We start from the raw sequence: 19,860 nt of genomic DNA, 5'->3' as shown, positions 1-19,860 counted from the left end.
CAGGGCTGAAGAGCGAGGGAGCTTGCTGGCAGCAGCTGCTGTCTCATCTTGCTGATCTACTTAAAAAGGCAGTGTACTTAGGGGTCAGCGTATTTAAAGGGGCAGTGCACCTCTCTCTCTCTCCATTCATGCTGCCTTTTAGAGTTTGAGGCTACATTAACAACGTGTTTCAGAGTAGCAGCCATGTTAATCTGTATTCACAAAAAGAAAAGGAGTACTTGTGGCACCTTCGAGACTAACAAATTTATTTGAGCATAAGCTTTTGTGAGCTACAGCTTGAGGGCTCAGCTGAGTGTTAGTTCATCATTTAGCAGTAAGGCATTTCCTGGAAAATATTCCACCCCCTTCCACCCTGTGACTTCACCACCTCAGCCAAGCTTCACAATAGTCTTTTGTCTGGCAAAAAAAATGTCCCTGGAACCTAACCCCACCTATTTACATTAATTCTTATGGGGAAATTGGATTCACTTAACATTTCACTTACAAGTAGCATTTTTCAGGAACATAACTACAGCGTTAAGCAAGGAGTTACTGTATATACATAAGTACTTTCATACCTAATGAGGTCTTTTGGAGGGAGAGATGGGGGGTGGGGGGGAGGTAGAACCAAATTTAAAACGTTTAAGTTCTTTTCCACTCAAAAATAGAGAAATAAACTCCATGCGGTGTGATGATTTTTTCCCCCCAAAAAATGTCGGCTCATTGGTAAAATGGAAAACTCTAAGAAAACAGATGTTGTGGTGGTTAAAAATTTGCTTAACAATATTTAATGAAATGTTCAGACAATTTTTAAAGTGCAAATGGGCCGTTTTTCCCTTAGACATCTATGAACAAATGTCAATGTAAAGTAATAATTGTGCTGATTTCTAGGCACCAAGTACATGAAAAAGAGGAGTTCAAGGCATTGAAAACGTTAAATATTTTCTATCAAGCTGGAACATCAAAAGCTGGCAATCCTGTTTTCTACTACATCGCTCGGCGGTAAGAAAACTTCTGTCTTTCCCTTGTCTTATAATAACCACTGTAATACCAAAAGCAGCAAGTGCATATAAGGAAGATATGTGCTTCTCACCAACCAGGAATTTGTGAACATATCTGAGATTTGAGGTGAGACTATACTCTTGTGGCCATCCAATTTCCTAGATCAGAAATTTATCGATATAAATTGTATGGGCACCAATCCCATAGTGTCTGAGTGCCTGTGAAATGTATTAAAGTTCATTGTGAAAGGGTTACATTTTACTTTAGGAGGTGAAAAATTCAAGGTCAATGTTAAATTGGCCCCACAGTGCATATGGATGGTACTAATATTAAGTCATATCAATAACTTCCTTCTGTTCAGAATTTATTGCAGGAGAAAAATTGGGAATTTAAATGCAAAATGAGGTGGCAAAACATGTCATGGAATAAAATTTTGAAAAATACTTAAATCCTATTTTCAATAGTGATTGAGGCAGGTAGGACCTAAGACTCATTGAAAGTCCCTGGGACTTATGCTCCCAGATGCTTAAGTTGTTTTGGAAAATGGAACTTGTGCTTATAAGTCACTTAAGTACTTTTGAAAATTTTATCCATGATCGTTAGTGTTGAGTTGCTTCCTTTCTATAAGGAAAGGATTTAGTATATGGAGTGGTGCATATGATGTATGCAGAAGTCTGATTAAAGAAATGGGGAGAAAATCAGTTTTAGTAGTGAAGAATAGACTACAAGTTTTGCAAAATATTTAATATTAGAACCCAGGACTGTGCATATTTTAACTTTGATCTTTCACCATACTTGAACAATTCACTAAAATAATTGATAATTTTTACTACACTAATGTCGAAAGTTTCAAGAAATATATCTGACACAGGATTATTCTTTTCAGATCACCAAGGCAAGTATTTCACTGTAATCTTTTAATTTTTACATCAGTTTTACTAATATTAGTGAAATGATTGCAGTTTAACAAAGTTATGCGTAACTAAGTGGTATTACTTACTGTTGACAAAGGATTACCCTTTAAGCTAAACATCAACAAAAATGCAAACCAAATAAAGTTGCAGTCTAGATCTTGACAAACAAAAAACCATAGTGTGAATGACAAGTGGAACGTATAAGGATTTGAGATATCAGTGTCCCTTGCAGGAGAACAATCGGACTTTTGCAAAGGGAACATCATCTCTTTTTAGGGTTATCTGAGTTTATTAGGCCAAAACTTTTGGTTACTCTATTAGAATTGGGCACATGAGGATAGATACGTAGGAAATAGGGTCATATTTACATAATTTGGCTTTTGAGGGGGATACATATACTTATTTTAATACATAAAATGTAGCTTGGTAAAACAAGTGTAATAAGACTAATTTCCATAGCTTACCAATATTTGTAATACATTTAGAGTATGAGCTTTATTTGACAATCAGCTTGTTACAATTTCTTACAGTGGAAAAAGTCATACAGTTTTTTCTAAATTTTTTTTATATAAAATGCATGGACACTTTGATACTATTTTGAGTAATTTAATAACTTTACCAATGGAAAGTACTGATTCGAACATGGTCATTAATTTAGCAACCATAAGTATAGTACCGCTACTGCTCCACAATATTAAAACTCTCACAATAGTGAAGAACATATTGAAATGATAGAGGTTAATTGACGTCAGAACGGTGATTCTTAGAGAATTTGGACTCCAGAACTTGATTGTTCAACCAGTGATTAGGAAGTAATGAATACTATTTTTATAACAATTAACCAAGCAGTTACATTCAAATGATGGACACGGTAAAAGATGCAATAGTCATGAGAGTTAAGGCCATAGCTACTGAGCCTCCATGCTGCATTGTGCTTGCTCTATTAGTGACTCTTCGATTATTTGGTTTAATGCTGCTGGTTCCATTCATAGGTTTAGTGTTGGCAGTCATCTTTTTGCTGCAGAGAAGCTAGGAATCATGGTCGTCACCGTTGTTGTATTTTCTGGGGTGACTAAACGAGCCTCATTTAAAAACATGAGGCATGACTACACAGCACAATTTCAACAGCATCTTCTGTCTGTATTAAACATTTCACATAGTATTTTCACGTTGTCTGGCATTCTCGAGCTTTGCTGATATGAAGTAGATATTTTTAAAGGAAGAGCTGTTCTGTCATGCTAACTATTAGATTATTTTTCAGTTGAATCAGTTAATATCCCTAAGTTACTTCTTTGTTTTATCATTTTTCATCATTCTTAACTGTACACTTTGTAAAATTTTCCTTGCATTAAACATGCAGTGATGCAAAGTAGAATGAAGTATTTTACCAAGAAACCAAATCTATAACACCTGTTGTACAATGACAATATTTTTTGTCTGTTTCCAAGATAAAATTATTGACTCTCAACCTGTAGGTACCAGTGTAAAATTCAACAGGTAGGTAGCTTACTGTTGGTAGATGTTTACTTAATTTTACCACAAGATAATAATCCATACCTTATTCCAATTTCAGTTTCTTATGGTGAAAGTAGATAACAGCTTCTGAAGAACCCATCTGAGCGCAGCCTCTACATTTACAACTGGTTTCTGCATTTATATATAAATTCCCAAAGATGTCATCATAAAAGCTAAAAGCGGTTGGCTCCAATATTTGCATTTGAGTTTCTAATTTCCAGAGCAACAAACATAAACCTAACGAAAATTCAACCCAACATCAATGAAGGAAGTAAAATAAACTTTGAGGTTTTTTTCCTCATTCCGGAATACTCTACAGTATTAGAGTTTGTAAATAAACACAACCCTCCCCCAATCACTTCAGGGGAAATGCATGCTACATACCATTAAAACCTCTGTGAAGTACTAAATGGCTGAAAACTTAAAGCTAAATTACTTTCATAGTGAAAAGGCTGCTAGATTTAGGAAGTATTTGAGGGGTAGCTGTGTTAGTCTGTATCCACAGAAACAGCAAGGAGCCCAGTGGCACCTTAAAAACTAACAGATTTATTTAGGCATAAGCTTTTGTGGGTAAAAAACCCCACTTCTTCAGATGCATGGCCAAATAAATCTGTTAGCCTTTAAGGTGCCACCGGACTCCTCATTGTTTTTGTAGATTTAGGAAGACTTTTTCAGTGCAAGAAATCCATTGGTGTGGCCACTTAAGAAATGAAAATGTGTGACTTGTTACAACTGCATGATTAAGAAGTCACCATTATTTTAATAACACTTTGCACTTATGTTGCATTTCACATTTTAAAATCACTTCACACAGGCCATTTGGTACAACTAGTTAGAATCTCCACTCTGGGGAATCTTCTGATTCCTTGCCTTGGGACTTAGATTACACCCATGGTTTATAATTGTGTAGAAATGAGTTTGAAGTGGCTATCCTGTAGGCCAGTTGTATGTTTAGGGATCCTCTTGGCATGACCTGAGCTGGGGAATGCTGCCTAAGCAGCACAGAGAGCCTCTTGTGAAATTGGGCTCCTCATCTTCCGCCTCGTGTGAGGCCTATAGTGCTGAGAGGGAAACCACACAAGAAAATGCTAAAAAAGGTCAGCATTAACTTATGCAGGGAAACCTGAGGCTTGAAGGGGGTGATACTGTGGAGAATTGCCTTCCCATCACTCCACCCACCCTCAGCCCAGCTATACTCCTCACTACCATACAAGGGATTTCCATGGAGTTCGAGGGAACAGGATGAATCGTGCTATTCAGTCTCCACCCCGCTTACCCCTTTTGGCAGAAATGCCACAATTTTTAAGATATTTTTTTTTTGAGACACAATCTAGCTCTTTGAGGACTAATGAATGGCCATCATTTTGGCTGACAGCATGGCTGAAATAAGCCTTTTCAGTTTCTGAATTGAAAAGTCAGCTAGCAGTTTGAATGGCTGTGTATGAAGTGAGACTATTGAGTAACCTTGTAAAAATCAGTTGTGAAAATGAGCAACTAATAAACAGTGTATGTCTTATGATAACCAGCTTGCATTAAATAGTTCAGCATAGTTGGTGTGTTTCATGTATTTCAAAATGGAGACATGAGATTAAATTTCAAGTTATTTAAAATGGATGGCATATGAATACATGGCCATTTTTGAGCTTTATTGATTTTTATTCAAATATTATTGAACCAATATTAAAATAATATTGTTCCATTGAAGATTATCGCTTGTGCAATTAATGTTTAGTTTCCTTAGGAACACCTTGCAGCTTCATTGTACGTAATGTGGCTTTGCTAGAGTGCTTTACTATTTAATGAGTAATTCTATACTAGCAGTAGTGAAATTGAATCTCAGGTTTGTCTAAGCATTGTGGTTACACTGGTAACTGGAAAAACAACTCTTCCTTAAAAGCTTAAAGTAATTAAGGTAAATTGATGTAAAGTGAGCATAGCACTTAGATTGTGAAACAAGCCTACAAGTCTTAACACAGTATGCCATTTACTTACAATTATTTCACTTTCATTTATTCTGACAGAATCCTTAGGCCCTGTCGACACCAAAAGTTGCAGCAGTTTTGTTAAAGACATGTTCTTTTTTGCATGCTGGTCCCTATGTATATCCCCCTGTGGGTTCATATGCACTGCACGCAGTGGAGACTGGAGAATTCTAGCAAATATTGTCCATTGGTCTGCACCTCTGCAGTTGCTCTCCTTGTGTTCCATACTGAGGTATACAAGGGGTGGTGCAGACTGACACCACTCCAGTTTCTTCTTACCACCACATGGCCTGAGTTGGAATCCTCCAGTGTCAGGAGCTGATCCGCTTTGACATTCTTTCCTATAAATATTTGCAAGTTTTATGTTAGTTATTGTTAATAGTTTTCATAGTTAGATTAGTAGTTAGTTAGAATCTCCACTCTGGGGTATCTTCTGATTCCTTGCCTCGGGACTTAAATTATACCCAGGCTCCTGGGCTTTAAGAATTCTCTCTCTTGCCCCTGCTCCTTTTTGGTCAGCGACAGCCACCAGTGCTGCCTCTGCTGCCTTAGAGAAGCTCATATCTCTGCTACGTGCAACATTCACGGCTCCTTTCCCATCCGAACGCAGCAGGTATGGGAACGCTGGCTTCAGAAGTTCCATGGAATGTGCCATGAAACCTCAGCTGAATCCAGGAAACCCCCCTGCACATCTGCCTGGGACATTGAAGAGCATGCTTCCTAGTTCAGTTATGACACAGGAGTGAGAGCGACTAGAGCGAAGGACTCTTCATCTGGGCCTTCTTACGAAAGTATTGAGCTGATCCCCTAAGCAAGAGCTGATCCCCTCTATATCTTCTAAGAGAAGAGATCCTGTCCAGGCTGAGCAAATCTTTGCATCCAGGACACAAGGACGTGGGTCCTTCCAAGCCTCATGACCATGATCAAAAGGCACATAAGAGGAAGGCTCCTACAACACTGACCTTGATACTAACTAAAACAAAGCACAGAGAGTTAAAGGGTCGTGAACCACGGTATTGACAGTAACCAGGGGCTTGGAGGCTCCATCACTGGTGGTACTGTGGCAAGCCCAGAAGGAACCACCGACTACCAAGTTTTGTTTTACACCAACTCCAGTGGCAGATAGCAAAGAGAGACAGCCTTCTAAGGCTTCAGCATCCTACACCACACCACGGGATATCTTCATCCTCCTGATCTTGCAGTCCCTCCTGTTGTTGGGATCAACCCTAATCAGGGAGAATCTAATAACAAGGAGAAGCTCATCTCCCATTCCATCCACTAACCGTGGTTTTCTGACACTGGTACTGACTTGCATCACTAACGGAACCGGATCTGACCCTCACCCTGACCTTCTCACTTTCCTGCGAGTCAGACATTTCAGTGGAGTCATCTCCTCCTCCACTGAGGGAGTTCAGTCCAGACAGAAGTTTGAGAGTCTCCTGCTTCCAGCCTCAGCCATTCAAGTGTGTGGGGGGGATTCGCACACTCAGGATCAATTGTACCCAATGCCCTTGGGGACCACCACAACTTATTTTTGATCCTTCATATTGGATCAGCCTTATTGGGGACCATGAGACCTAGAGTCCATTGATCCCATAGGGAATCCTACCCACCCTTCTTCCCCAAGAGACCAATCGAAGCCACCTGAACTATGGAGGAGGAGAAAGACTAACTGGTACCAACTCGTAGTTCATCTTCGTTGCCTAATGAGCTGATTGCTCTAGCCTCAGCTTCTCTACCCGATGGCCACATACAGTACCAAGAGCTACTTCAGAGAATAGTAGAAGAGCTCTAGATCCCGTTAAAAGAGGTGCAGGACTTACACCACAATCTCTGAGACATCCTAAAGTCTATGGGAGCTAGCAGACTAGTATTCCCAGTCAACACCATATTGGAACTGGCAAGAATGGTATAGTACATGCCAGCCACTTGTGCCTCTACCCCTAAGAGTACAGCTAAGAAAGCCCCTATCCCCTTTGTCCTGGTTAAGGGAGCAGAGGGTTTTTTTCCCTCCCACCCTGACCTGAATTCCCTAGTCATCTAAGCAGCCACAAAAGATGCAAAACCAAGGGCCCCCTCTGCTGGCAGAGTCCAAATGTTTAGACCTCGGCGTGGGGGGAAGAGATTTACTTTCTCCAACTATCAGGCCCTCCTGGCAAAGTGTTTTTTTTTTTTAAATTACTCTAAATTCTGACTTCAAAGATAAATTACCTCAGGAGGATAGGGCCCAATTTCAAGCCCTATTGATGAAGGCAGATTAGTGGCAAGAAGCTTGCTACAAGCTGCAGTCGACTCTGTTGGTACTGCTTTGAGATCCATGGTGACAACTATAATGACATGCCAGGAATCTAGGCTACCCTTCAGGACTTCCCAGGGAGGTACAGAGCGCTGTGCAGGACTTGCCCGTTGATGAAAACAGTCTTTTCCACCAGAAGACAGACCAGTCTTTGCATTCAGTGACTGACTCAAAGGCAGCTCTCCTCTCCCATGGCATATATAGACCAACCCCGAAGCAAACGGTAGAGGGTGTAAAAATAGAGACACACTGCCCCATCCGCCCCTACCACAGCTACCCAACCTCTCCCCCAACCAAAAGATACTTCTGATGGGATGCTCAAGAGCTGCGAACCAGTATTGATGTCACCTTCACCTGAAATCTGCTTTGATGGACATGTAGCACGATTCCCCCACAACTGGAGGGCAATAAGAGACAGACGGATGTCATCCGTTCCAAATACACCATAGTTTTCATTTCCCCACGTCTCCAGAAACCCCTTCCTTGTCTGTCTTCAGGGACACTTTCATGAGGAGATTTTCCTTCAGGAGATGAAATCCCTCCTACAACAGGGAATAGAGAATGTATCCCTTCAACATCAAGGAAAAGAGTTTTACTCCATATAGTTTATAGTCCCCAGAAAGACAAGAGGATTGAGACCCATCCTCAGCCTGTGACGACTGTGTCTTTACCTGCAAGATAAAATTCCACCTGGTTACATTGGCATTGATAAATACCATCCCTAGAAAAAGACATATGGTTAACAGCTCTCAATATGGAAGATGATTCCTTTTACATCAATATTCGGCCTTCCCACAGAAGTTTTCTCAGATTTGTGGCAGGCTATGACCACTAGCCATACAGAGTACTCCCATTCAGCCTTGCAACTGCACCCAGAGACTTCATAAAAGTATTTTCCATAGTAGCAGCACACCACGGATGGGACAATTCCACTATCTTCCTCTGTCAAGAGAGCTGGTTTCTCACAGGTACAAGTGCAGAAATTATAACATTGGCCTCATTGCTGCTCCATCTCCTCCATATTCACGGAGACTCCTAGAGATACTAGAAGTCCACTTTGACTTTTTGATGGCAGCTTTACAAGCAGCCATACCATCTGCATCCTTACACCCTCCTCTTCTCTGATGACTGCTTTTCAGCTATCCACAGTGGAATACACATAGGGACCGTCACTCAAAGAGGAAAGAGATATACTTACCGTTTTTAATTGGAGTTCTTCGAGATGTGTGGTTCTGATTTGTATTCCACTTCCCACCTTCCTTCTCCTCTGCTTCAGATTTTTCTTGATTTTGGGTAAGAGGTGAAACTTTGGTACACATTCAAGGAAAGCAACTTCATGAGAGCAGACTAATGGATGCTACTTGCTAGAAAGCTCGATTCTTAGGCACATGGAGTGCATGGTGTACCTACAGTGGAATACAGATAGGGACCACACATCTTGAACTCTAGTTATGAGTTAACTAACTAATTTAGTTAAACAGATGCAAAATTCTGTGTGGACATTCTTAATTCAGTTTATGCCTGGTTTAGATTGATTTAGCTTACTTTGATTCCAGGCAGATTTAAGCTAAATTGATATAAGCCAGGAATAAATAGAATTAAGAATGTCCGTACAGGGTTTTGCATCCATTTCAACCAGATAGATCTATTAAACTTACTTGTAGCTAAATCAGTGAAACATTGTGTGAAGACAAGATGTTAAAATACGTATGCTAAATTCAGTGGAGTTTTAAAGAATTTGGTAGTTTATTGTCTTACTAAACAAGCTGCAGCATCTTCAGTGGGAGAGACCATTGCATACAAGTTAGGCATGGAAATGAATCTGTCATGCTGGTGAGTTCTTCTGATAACCATTTGTTCAAGGATGTTCTTAATGCCAGTGTTTTGGGTAGAGTCTGCCACAGACATCAAAATTCTCCCCAAAATGTTAATACGTGATTCCCAGAACAGCTAGTAATTTGGCAGTCCAATATGAGACTTAATCTGCTTAATTTTGGTGCCTATTTGAAAAAAGTCCTGTTTGTCCTGTGAAAAGAGGAATAGTCAGTGATATGTTGGAATGTACTCTTAGGATTCCATGTTAGAGTTCCACCACCATTTTGAAGGGTGAGCTGGAGTCACTTTTTTCCTCTGATAGTTTTCCCTCCTCTGAGTGATACCCATTCATCCCTGCCAGAAATGACTTATCCCTGGTGTTTATACAAATATATTTTAGAACATACTTTTTCCTTCAGAATTAATCAGAATTTAAACAAAATGTTTGCAGGAACACTTCCAGGTTAGAGGAAGGGTGACCCAGTGTCCAATTTTCGATCGGAACACCTGCTCGAAAAGGACTCCAGTCAGCACCGCTGACCGGGCTGTTAAAAGTCCAGTCAGGGGTGCTGTGGGTCTAAGGCAGGCTAGTCCCTACCTGTCCTGGCTCCATGCTGCACCCCAGAAGTGGCTAGCAGGTCCAGCTCCTGGGGGGGAGGGGGAGGGGAATGCATGGGGCTTCGTACCCTGCCCCGAGCACCGGCTCTGCATTCCCATTGGCCGGGAACCACAGCCAATGGAAGCTGCGGGGGTAGTGCCTGCGGGTGAGAGCAGTGCGCAGAGCCACCTGCTACGCCTCCGCCTAGGAGCCGGACCTGCCAGCTGCTTCTGGGGCGCAGCACAGTCCGTGGTGCCAGGACAGGCAGGAAGCCTGCCTCAGTCCCCCCTGCTGCCTGGGAGCCACCGGAGGTAAGTCCGCAACCCAACCCCCTGCCCCAGCCATGAGCCCCCCCCAACCCAGAACCCCCCTCCTGCACCCCAAACCCCTCTGCTCCACCCCCCCAGCCTGGAGCCCCCTCCAGCACCCCAAACTCCTCCGCCCCACCCCAGAGCCCCCTCCCTCACCCTGAACCCCTCATTTCTGACCACCTGCCCCAGCCCAGTGAAAGTGAGTGAGGGTGGGCCAATGAGGGAGGGGGAATGTAGTGAGCAGGGGGCAGGGCCTCAGGGAAGGGGTGGGGCAGGGCCTTGGGGACAGGGCGGGGCTAGAGTGTTCAGTTTTGTGGGGTTAGAAATTTGGCAACCCTAGTTACAGAAGTAGAGGATATTTCTGGTTCTGTTCTGTGGTGGTTTTCTACCTTCTGTGTTTCAAATTACTCAGGCTGGACACAGTACAGAGCTATTACTATACTCGATATATTTTTCAGAAACAGCATGTAAGCATTGCAGAGGAATACATTTAACATAAGTGTTTTTACCAGGTGGTGCAGCTTCCCTGCCATGTTCACACTTACAATGAAGGCGTGTCTATGCAGAATGGGGCTGGGAATGGGCAAGAGAAAAAAACGTAGGGACTTTCTCATTGTAATTGTGACCATGGGAGGGAGGCCTATGAGAAAATGCAGGAAAATAAATTGAATGTTTCTTTCATCTGTTTTCTCTCTCTCCTGGTAGCACACACATCCTTTAGCCCCGGGGGGATAAATATTTGGGAGGCGCAGCACACTGAATAATGTAATTTAAAATAGAATGCTGGAATTAGTGGCTGTGTATGTAAATGTGACAGGTGCACCTTGGTTGCTGGAATCTTTGTGACAAAGGGAATATTGGCTCGGACTGCGGATATCATTTTTTCTTTCGAAAAATGCTCTGGAATTCTTAATTCTTACCTGAATGGATAGCCTTTAAAAACTGGCGATAGGAGCCTCAGTGTGACACTTCATCCGAAGAGCTCAGCTGTAGCGTCTGCACTAAACTTTTTCACATTTTCTGATAAACCTAGCCCAACTTATAAGGTACAGTAAAAGGAAGATGTTTTGATGGCAGTGAAGAGTATTTTACCCTAACTCTAAAGAGAGATGGCCAGTGAAGTGGATAAAAACAATGATGAGAATGTTTTTGAAGTGTAGCTAATTGCCCAGGATATAACTCCAGAAGCTGTAGGGTTCAAATGAAATATCGTGTTCATAAATGGTCCAGCACTACTAGGATAGTAGGAAAGCTTCTTAGTAGAACTTCTCTCTTCATTCATAGTTGAACTGCCAGATATTTTTAATCTTTTCTGCTTTTGGCAGAATAAGATTTCAGACAGGTTCCTCGAAGTGACAGAACAATTCAGAGGAGAGAGGAGCTTACAGGGAATGGGAACAGGGCTAGAGGAAAAAAAGTTGCAGTCAGTTTCCTCCATTTCTTCTTTTACCTTTTCCTTCGATGTGAGAGCCATTGTGTTTCAGACCCCTCCATTTACATCAGAAGACAGGGCCTGTTCTTAAGTTCATATCTCTGGTGTCTTATTAAACACCTGATTTCAACCAACAATAAAAGACTGTTTGTTTGCCATATCTTTCTCTCCAGTTTTTTTCCCCAGCACAAACTGCCTCATTTCATGTCAAGGAACATAAAATTCATAAGTTAGCTGCTCATCTACTTCAAGCAGGAAATTGGGCGTGCAAATGCCATGGATAAATAATCCATCTAACAAAGTTCATGCTGTCTGGGCTATAACTGTGTAAAGGAACAGATCCAGCTCCAGCATATACAGTACGTCTTCTGTAAAATGATTTGACACGTTGTTTGTATATTCCTCATTAGTAATGTATGAAAAAGCCTCTTCGTTTGAAGAGAAGAGTTCTTTAATTCCTGGAAATAATGGGGGAGTGTTTACATATGCATAACATTTACCAGCACTTTATCTTGTGGTATACTCTGAAAGCACTGAAGCAAAGGTGTCTACAATTAATTCATTACATAAAAGTAATGTTATAATTCTGGGAAAAGAATAAATAGCATAACCATTCAGGCTTAAAATTGCCTTCATGTTAGAAGTTGTCTAGGGACATAGATGCTGAGATGTTTGAACTTTTTTGAATAGACAGCTATTGGGCACTTAAGCAACCTAGTGGTTTTACTTAGTGCAGCAATTAAAATCATCTTAACCCTTTCCTGGCTGACAGCTGCCCATCCCTCATCAGTGTTCCGTTGGAATGCTGGCAGTTCGAGGGAAACTAATCCGTATGTGATGCACTCTTCCGTGTGCATTTTGAGGTATGGTGCTGAAGGGATACCATCAGCATGTTTAGGCCCAAAGTGTCCCTTCCTTAAAGCAAAAATAAATCTCATGGGCATCTCTACAGAAAGGAGGAGGAAGGGAAGAATTTAAGAGTTAAATAGTTGTTTTAAAATGTTAATCTCTTGTTCACTGGGGACCCCAAATACTCGTTTAAATCTGTATTTGTGAGGCATCCTTAGCAAATGCTTCTTGGGTTCTTTTTCTGTTGGAGAGATACCGATCCCATATGTACTGTGTTTTTTTTCTGGTAATAAAACTGGGATATTGTCAGACTTGAGGTATTCCTCTTCCCACACCCCCCCCACCCCCCAAAAAAGGTTCTGAGCAAATTGATCAGCAGGTCACCTGGACTTCATGGTATGCATCCAAGAGTACTGAAAGCTTAAGTGAAGTAGCTGAGCTGCTAACAAAAATATGGAGTCTGTCACTAAAACCAGCTACTGTACCAGAAAATTGTTCTCATCATTCGTTTTTAACAATTAAGTCCCATTTTTGCTTTTCAGCATTTGTTTTGGGTGAACAAATATCTGAAGTTGAAAGAGATGGTCGCAGTCCGGGGGCTGCATGCAAACTTGTTGTCGAAGTAAAAGGCTGATTTGTGGTGTACCAGGAAACACTTGAGTTCAGTTGTTTGTTTGGTAACTGTGGTTTCCATTTGTTGAACTTTACAAAGTTTGTCAGTATTGCAACTGAGAAATTTCAAGTCATTCAGTGTGTTAATAGATATTCATTACGGGGCTCAATCCTGCAAGGTGTAGAACGCTTAATGGAATATTTGGAGGATCCCAAACTTCAGAAGGAGTAGAGGATATTTCTTTAATGCATTACTGTATGTCTCAAAGATTGCACCCTGTGCCCTTGCACGTTGAATATCAAGATTTCACTGCTAAGTGAACAAACTTAATACCATTTGAAATGCATTTGCCATATTGGCTTGGACAGATTACCAGAAAGAGTAATAAGTTAATTATTTGAAATGTAAAATAAGTGTTGTCCAGTGGATAGTGTGACAAACTGTCAGAAGACCTGGATTTTATTTCTGACTTGAAAGTCATTCAACCTAGTGCTTCCCTATCTGAAAATTAGGGATAACGTGCACTTTTGTAAAGCACTTAGTAATCGTTGGATGAAAGTTGCTATGGAACATTATGAATCATAGTGATTTATCTGTGCAGCTCCCCTTAGGTGGCAGTGAATGTAGTCCTGCAGCTATGCCACCTCTGTTCCACTGTGACTTTACTAGAAATCTGAAGCTGTCACTTACCACAAATCTGAAGCACCATCAAGTCTGGACAAGTCAGCGATGAGCCAAGAAAAGCCCAAGGGAGCTGTTTGTGTCATGTGTACCCACAGCCATTTGAAGGGCAGCAATAGTTGCACAGTTTTATTGTCATTGTTTTATGCTCTGCTGAATGAAGGTATAAACTGGGTTTCATAACATGTCCACAGGGGGGGAGTATTTGCCTGTCAGGCCGTCAACAAATTTTTAACTAACAGATCCTAAGATCAGGTGTATAAACTTGAATCTTCATATATTCCTACATAAAAGTTGAAAAAGGTGAACTCATAAAGCCAAGTAGGAGACACTACACTCAGGATTTTTTTAATTGGGAGTTTACTAGTAGTTGAACTAGGACAACTCTAGAAGAAAAAAATAGACAGAATTATTTAACTCCCATTTCCATGGTTCTGTTCCATCAGCATAACAATCCTGAATAACCGTTCTGCAACAAAAATCCTGTGCTCTCTGGTCCAGGTGGAGACCCCCAGCCTCTTGGATTGCACCATGGACAGGCTTCTCTCTATAGCAATAGACACACAGTGGAAGGACAAGGTTTTGTCCCTGGTGAGCTTATCTCATCACTGATATGTGACATCTTGCAGAAGCTGATTGGCTGTCTTATGATACAGTGATTGCAATAAGTTATTCCTATCTAACTGAACCAGAATCGGACTCCTTGTACAATAATGCCGTGTTTTTGGGTGAAGATTTTCTAGCATTTCTTGCTGGGTACAAAATTTTAGCATCCAAATATTATATTACTAGGTGGCTGATAAGGAGATTCCTCTGTCTGTGAAATTGTTGATGGCAGAGTCCAACATCCATCAAACAGGAAAAAATATTTTGGCATATGGTTTTAAACACTATCACTTTGCCCTGTAGAGTTTTATTGACCTTAAGTTTGTTTTCCCAGAAAATACTGTGTAAAATAGCTTAACCCATCCCTCCCAAACTTTGAGCAATGTACCCACCTCCTCACCAGAGTAAGTGCTCATTCTCTTCCTAATAATCCATACTTGCTGTTCTAGCTATTTATCATTTTTAGCACAATATTCTTTTCCACATCTCACCTCTTATACTTTTCAGTTGTTAGGAGGTCTCAGTCCCAAGCTTTGTTAGTAACAGATTAGTCTTCGATACTTTCCATGGCGTACAACTAACTGGGGAAAGTGACAACTGTTCTTCTGGGTTCCTGCATCACACAGCAAACTGGTCCCTCTGTCCTTAAGCCACCTCTTCAAAAACGGTACGTGGGACTCGCCCATGTTATCTGAGGAACCACTCGCCTCTCATGATCACAACTTCCTGTTACAGCTCCATTCCACTGGATCAGTGAAATTGTCAGCCTCAAAGCTGGCTTTCTACTTGCAAGAGACAGAGCTTTCTCTGCTTCTGGCCCACAAGTTCTCTTCCTCCAGGATGTTGGGATGACCACTAGTTCCTCTAATTAAATCAACCATCCAAAGTGACAACTGTTGAAACACTTTGTGGCTATCACTTCAGTTCTTTACTTGTCGTTGTCTTTCTGCACCCATCACTGAGATCGCTGTTCCTTTTTTAATGCCCGGTACTCAAAGATAATTTTGATAACCCACCGTCCCCGTTATCTCTTTTTCTGTGTATTGTTATATTTTCTTTTACCAATCTATTACTTTAGTAATCTCCATTTCAATTTGACTTTGTATGCTCTCTTTATTCATAGGCTCTCTGGTGATCTTTATATTAAGCTTTAGCAAAATAGAAATATCAGGTTTGGTTTTTAGTTTTCTCTTTTTTGGTTCTGTGCTAGTGCACAAAAGCATTGTGTTGTTAATGCTGCTTGTGCTGCTGCTCTCTGAGCACCGTGTGTTGATTCAGCCGTGTGTTAGCTGAACTAGGAGGGAGTGCCATGTTTTGATTCAGCAGATGTCACGTTACTCCTACAAAAAGACCACAGGCTCAGTTCAGTGGCGAAGGCACTCGGCCAGGTTCATTGGCATCAAAGCACAGAATTATTTAACTCATAGGCGCTACGTGTACCCTAACGCATGTATGCCCGCAATAAGGTACCAGCTCAGCTAACATAACATAATCTTATCCCCTAGGCCAGTACAAAGGTACCCCTCCCTCCACTTTACTTTTATCCATTGATACAAATAAGTTACGGATTACATTTTATATGCTGTTCATTAATATCCTGTACTTTGAACTTGCTAGTTTGAACAAAACATCCTCATCCATTATCCTGTCATTCCATCCTTCTCTTACGGGGGCGTCAATGTGTTCCTATACAATCTGTTGGTATGTATCTGTATGTAGTGATCTGAGAGCTCTGGGTGTTTTTGTTCCATCCTCTCAGGCCAGGAATGTGCTTACTTGGTTACCTAATACCTGGCATGTTACTATTCTGCCAAGCTCAGGCCTACTTTGGTTCACCCTAGCAGCTATGCCTAGGGCTCCAGCAAGGCCTACAGCCTTTATTGCTTAATAGCTAGAAGCTCTGCCCTCGAAGCCATATCTCTGAAGTCTTCCACTATATATGAAAGAGAACCATGAGGAGTGGCAAGTAAAGGGCAACATGAAGCTCCCTCATGCCTCGCTACCACTAATGTTCATTTGCTGTCTATTTTAGAGATGGTTGAGAATATTTCTTTTTGGATACTATCATCAAAAGCTTGAGAGATGAAATTATCGGTGAAAAGTATTTTCTTTGCTCAGTAGGATGTTGGTTTTGAGAGTGAATAATATATGGCCAAGGCTCTGGTTATCTGAGAACCCCTGACCCCACCAGGTCAGCTGAGGTGCATGAGCTAATAATTTCTAGATTTAAACACAAGGGGGCTTATAGAAGGGCATAATTGTTTGGGGTGCTCAGTTCTGACTCACTCTGTGGCTTTAACGTGGGACCGAGTACTTGCCTTCCTGGCTAAGTGCAAGGCCTGTCTATTTAGCTTGCTATGTTCATAAACTGCCCTGTGAGCTCTCTAAGGGCATGGCTACACTGGAAACATGGCAGCGCTTTCTGAAGTGCGAGTGTGATGATCACCTCCACGAGAGGATTAGCTATAAGTGCTGGAAGGGTGGCTCCCAGTGCTTGGAGCCTGTCTACACTAGCGTTCAGACTTGTTGTGCTCAGTGGGGTGATTTTTCACACCCCTGGGCAGCACGTTAGAGTGCTATAAAATGTAAGTGTAGACAAGCCCTAAGTATCTTAAGAATATGTCTAATGGAAGGAGAGAGTAAGGGGAGAGGAGAAGTTGTAAGATACCTTTTCCTCCAGATTTGTACTATCCCTGTTTGTGTACTGTATCAAATGTACTTCCAGAAGGGACATTTTATAAATAAAAATAGAAAGCTCGTAAAATTGGAGGGGAAGGATGAAATATTGTGACCAGCATGTAGTTTTGGATGACTCTTAAAATGTTCACTGAGGCATACCTCAGGGAGGGATAGAGCCTATTGGGAAGAGATTGAAAGGACAGTCACTGTCCTGACTGGATCCTTTTCAAAACTGGTCAGCTGAAACATGGGTCAGAGTTTAAGTGAAAGCTTCGACTCGTTTTTTTAAAACTGGCTTGCTGTCCTTCCTTTGGCCAGTAGATTGAAAATCAAGAAATAACTCTGTAATTATCTAGATTTTGTTTTGTTTGCTCTATAGTGAGATTGCAAAAATGGACAATGATCTTTTCTTATATGATGCTGCTTTTCTCTAAGGATGCTAATGGGAGCCAAGGATCAAGGTACAAATAAGAAGGGGTAAAGTACTGGAGGAGAGCTCTGATATTGAATACGAGGTCATATTGAAAGTGTCAATTGCTCTCTCTAAAGTTGTATGCAAGACTGACCCAAGTTATCTGAGGAACCACCTGATCTCTCATGGTCATGACTTCCTGTGACCGCTCCATTGCAGAAGTATAGTGGAACTGTCAGCCCCTTGTGATTTGTTTAATAGACAGCACTTTCTTGGTTTCTGGGTCACACATTCTGTGTCGAGATGTCAGGATGACCACAAACCTCGGTTCCTTCAGAGGACTATGCAAAACCCACTCCTTCAGCCCAGCCTTCCCACAGTAATACCAATAAAAATCAAATGTACAAGTCTAGTCCCTGTAGACTAGAGAAAAGAGAGACCTTTCTGTGTGCTTAATTCTGTGGTGTGCTCCGATAAAATGGTTCTGGGCTGAGACACAGATTTTGTTGTTTAACTGAACCTTTTTGTGTACCCTCACTTGCTTAAGAATAAGTTTCTTCCTCCCCAGGACTTGCCTCCGTTTCTGGCCTCTCTTCCTCGAAAGACTCCAAGTATGCTACCTCCTTTCCCACAACCCAATAAATAGATATCTTTTATTCTCTAAGCAATATGTGCCCTTCCTGTTGGCAACAAGAGATTCAGCTGAGAGACTTACCATGGGTTCTCCATCTGTGTGTCTGAGCTAGAGGTTGTTTTTTTTTTTTTTTTTTAACAACTATGGAGTCCTAAAAGGCTGCCTTGGTTGGAGCTTGGCTCCATGTTTGAGAGTTGGCATCGTGTTCGTGGGAACTGGTTTTGTGTGAGGTCTGGCATTGACATTGTTGATCCTCTTTCCTGACTTTGGACCAGGTTTTGTCCTGTTTGGCTGTGGAAATTGTCTTGTATGAACAGTTCCACGAATGAGGAGAATTTTCAAAAACGAAGAGAACAGGACTATTAAAGGGTGACACTTAGAAAGCTGCGCATTTTGAGCCTCCTTAGGTTGGATTACATGGTTTCCCCCCTCTCCCTCTCCCACCCCCACCCCCCACTTCTTGCTAAGCAGCAATGAAGAAGGACGAACCTATCCATGGGTTACAAAGAAAGCTATACATGATTAAATGGAAGCGTGTACAATTGTATCCTCTCTAGACAGGAATGGAAAAATGGTGAGCTTGGTAAGAAAATGAGAGGATTTTGATGACCAAAGTGTGCTGGAACCATGATTGATGCTTGGGAGAGCTAATATGGGAGAACAAACTTTTCAGAAAATATGTAATTGTAATTTTCAATATTGTAAAGTTTTAAAACCAAAAATTGTACAGAGACCAGCTATGTAGGTTTTTGGCTGTTTGATTATATGAAAAAACTTTTATTTTAACTGCAGAATAGAGGCATATTGTAATTGTGGCATAGCAATATGATGAAGAAACAAAGAATGGTACCTAAAACATTAAAGAATTTTTTTAAAAGCTTGACCGCTAAATAGAACTGCAAGGGATTTTAAATTGGCATGTCTTTCCTGAATACAAGAATGTTAACACTTTTACAAAACATAGGTAGTGTTTGTTGTACTGCTTTTTCATTAAGGCTTCATTTTAGAGTGTCTTAATTACTCAGTCCTGAATATTTGAGTACAGATGTGACCAGATTAACTTTGAATGGTCATGTTTAATACAAGTAAATAAAGTGACTTGTTGGATGTGAAAAACCTTTCAGGAGAGAGACCGGTTTTTCTCCTCTTGTTTGCCAAGAAAGCATGCTGAATGCTGGCACACTCCAGGCAGTACCTGAGCATGAATCCAAGAAAACAATTTACCTTTCCTCTCCTTTGTCTTGTTTGTTCCTTTGTAGAATTAGTACCTATCATTGTAAATGCTGCCTTATTTATTTATTTATTTAGGTGTTGTGTTTAAATTTCCTTGAAACAAAAGTAATGGAACAAGTAGCTCTCCGCTCTGTGTAGATGTTACTTTTACTATCATGGTTCTGTTCCTTATGGTATTTAACGCCTATCAAATTTTGAAGAATTTGTGGTAGCTTTTAAAGAATTTTGGGGGTTCCCCCCTCCCCCCACTGGTTTTAAAATAACACGGGTAATAGTGGAATTTTTGCTTCTAATTGGACAACCTCAACT

General features: G+C 41.1%; 1 protein-coding gene across 3 annotated transcripts in view; it reads left to right on the top strand.

The window, feature by feature from the left end:
* Positions 1-19,860, top strand: part of NF1 (neurofibromin 1) — a 168,252-nt gene that overhangs the window by 76,719 nt on the left and 71,673 nt on the right. For all 3 annotated transcript variants that reach the window (XM_084650627.1, XM_084650626.1, XM_084650625.1), the window contains one exon: positions 871-981. In XM_084650627.1, the coding sequence (XP_084506753.1) occupies positions 871-981 (111 nt within the window). The remainder of the gene's footprint in view (positions 1-870; positions 982-19,860) is intronic.

This window comes from Lepidochelys olivacea (genome assembly GCF_965140295.1).
Source record: "Lepidochelys olivacea isolate rLepOli2 genome assembly, chromosome: 17".
NCBI lineage: Eukaryota > Metazoa > Chordata > Testudines > Cheloniidae > Lepidochelys > Lepidochelys olivacea.
The sequence above is the reverse complement of the archived record's forward strand: the minus strand, read 5'-3'. Positions and strand labels throughout refer to the sequence as shown.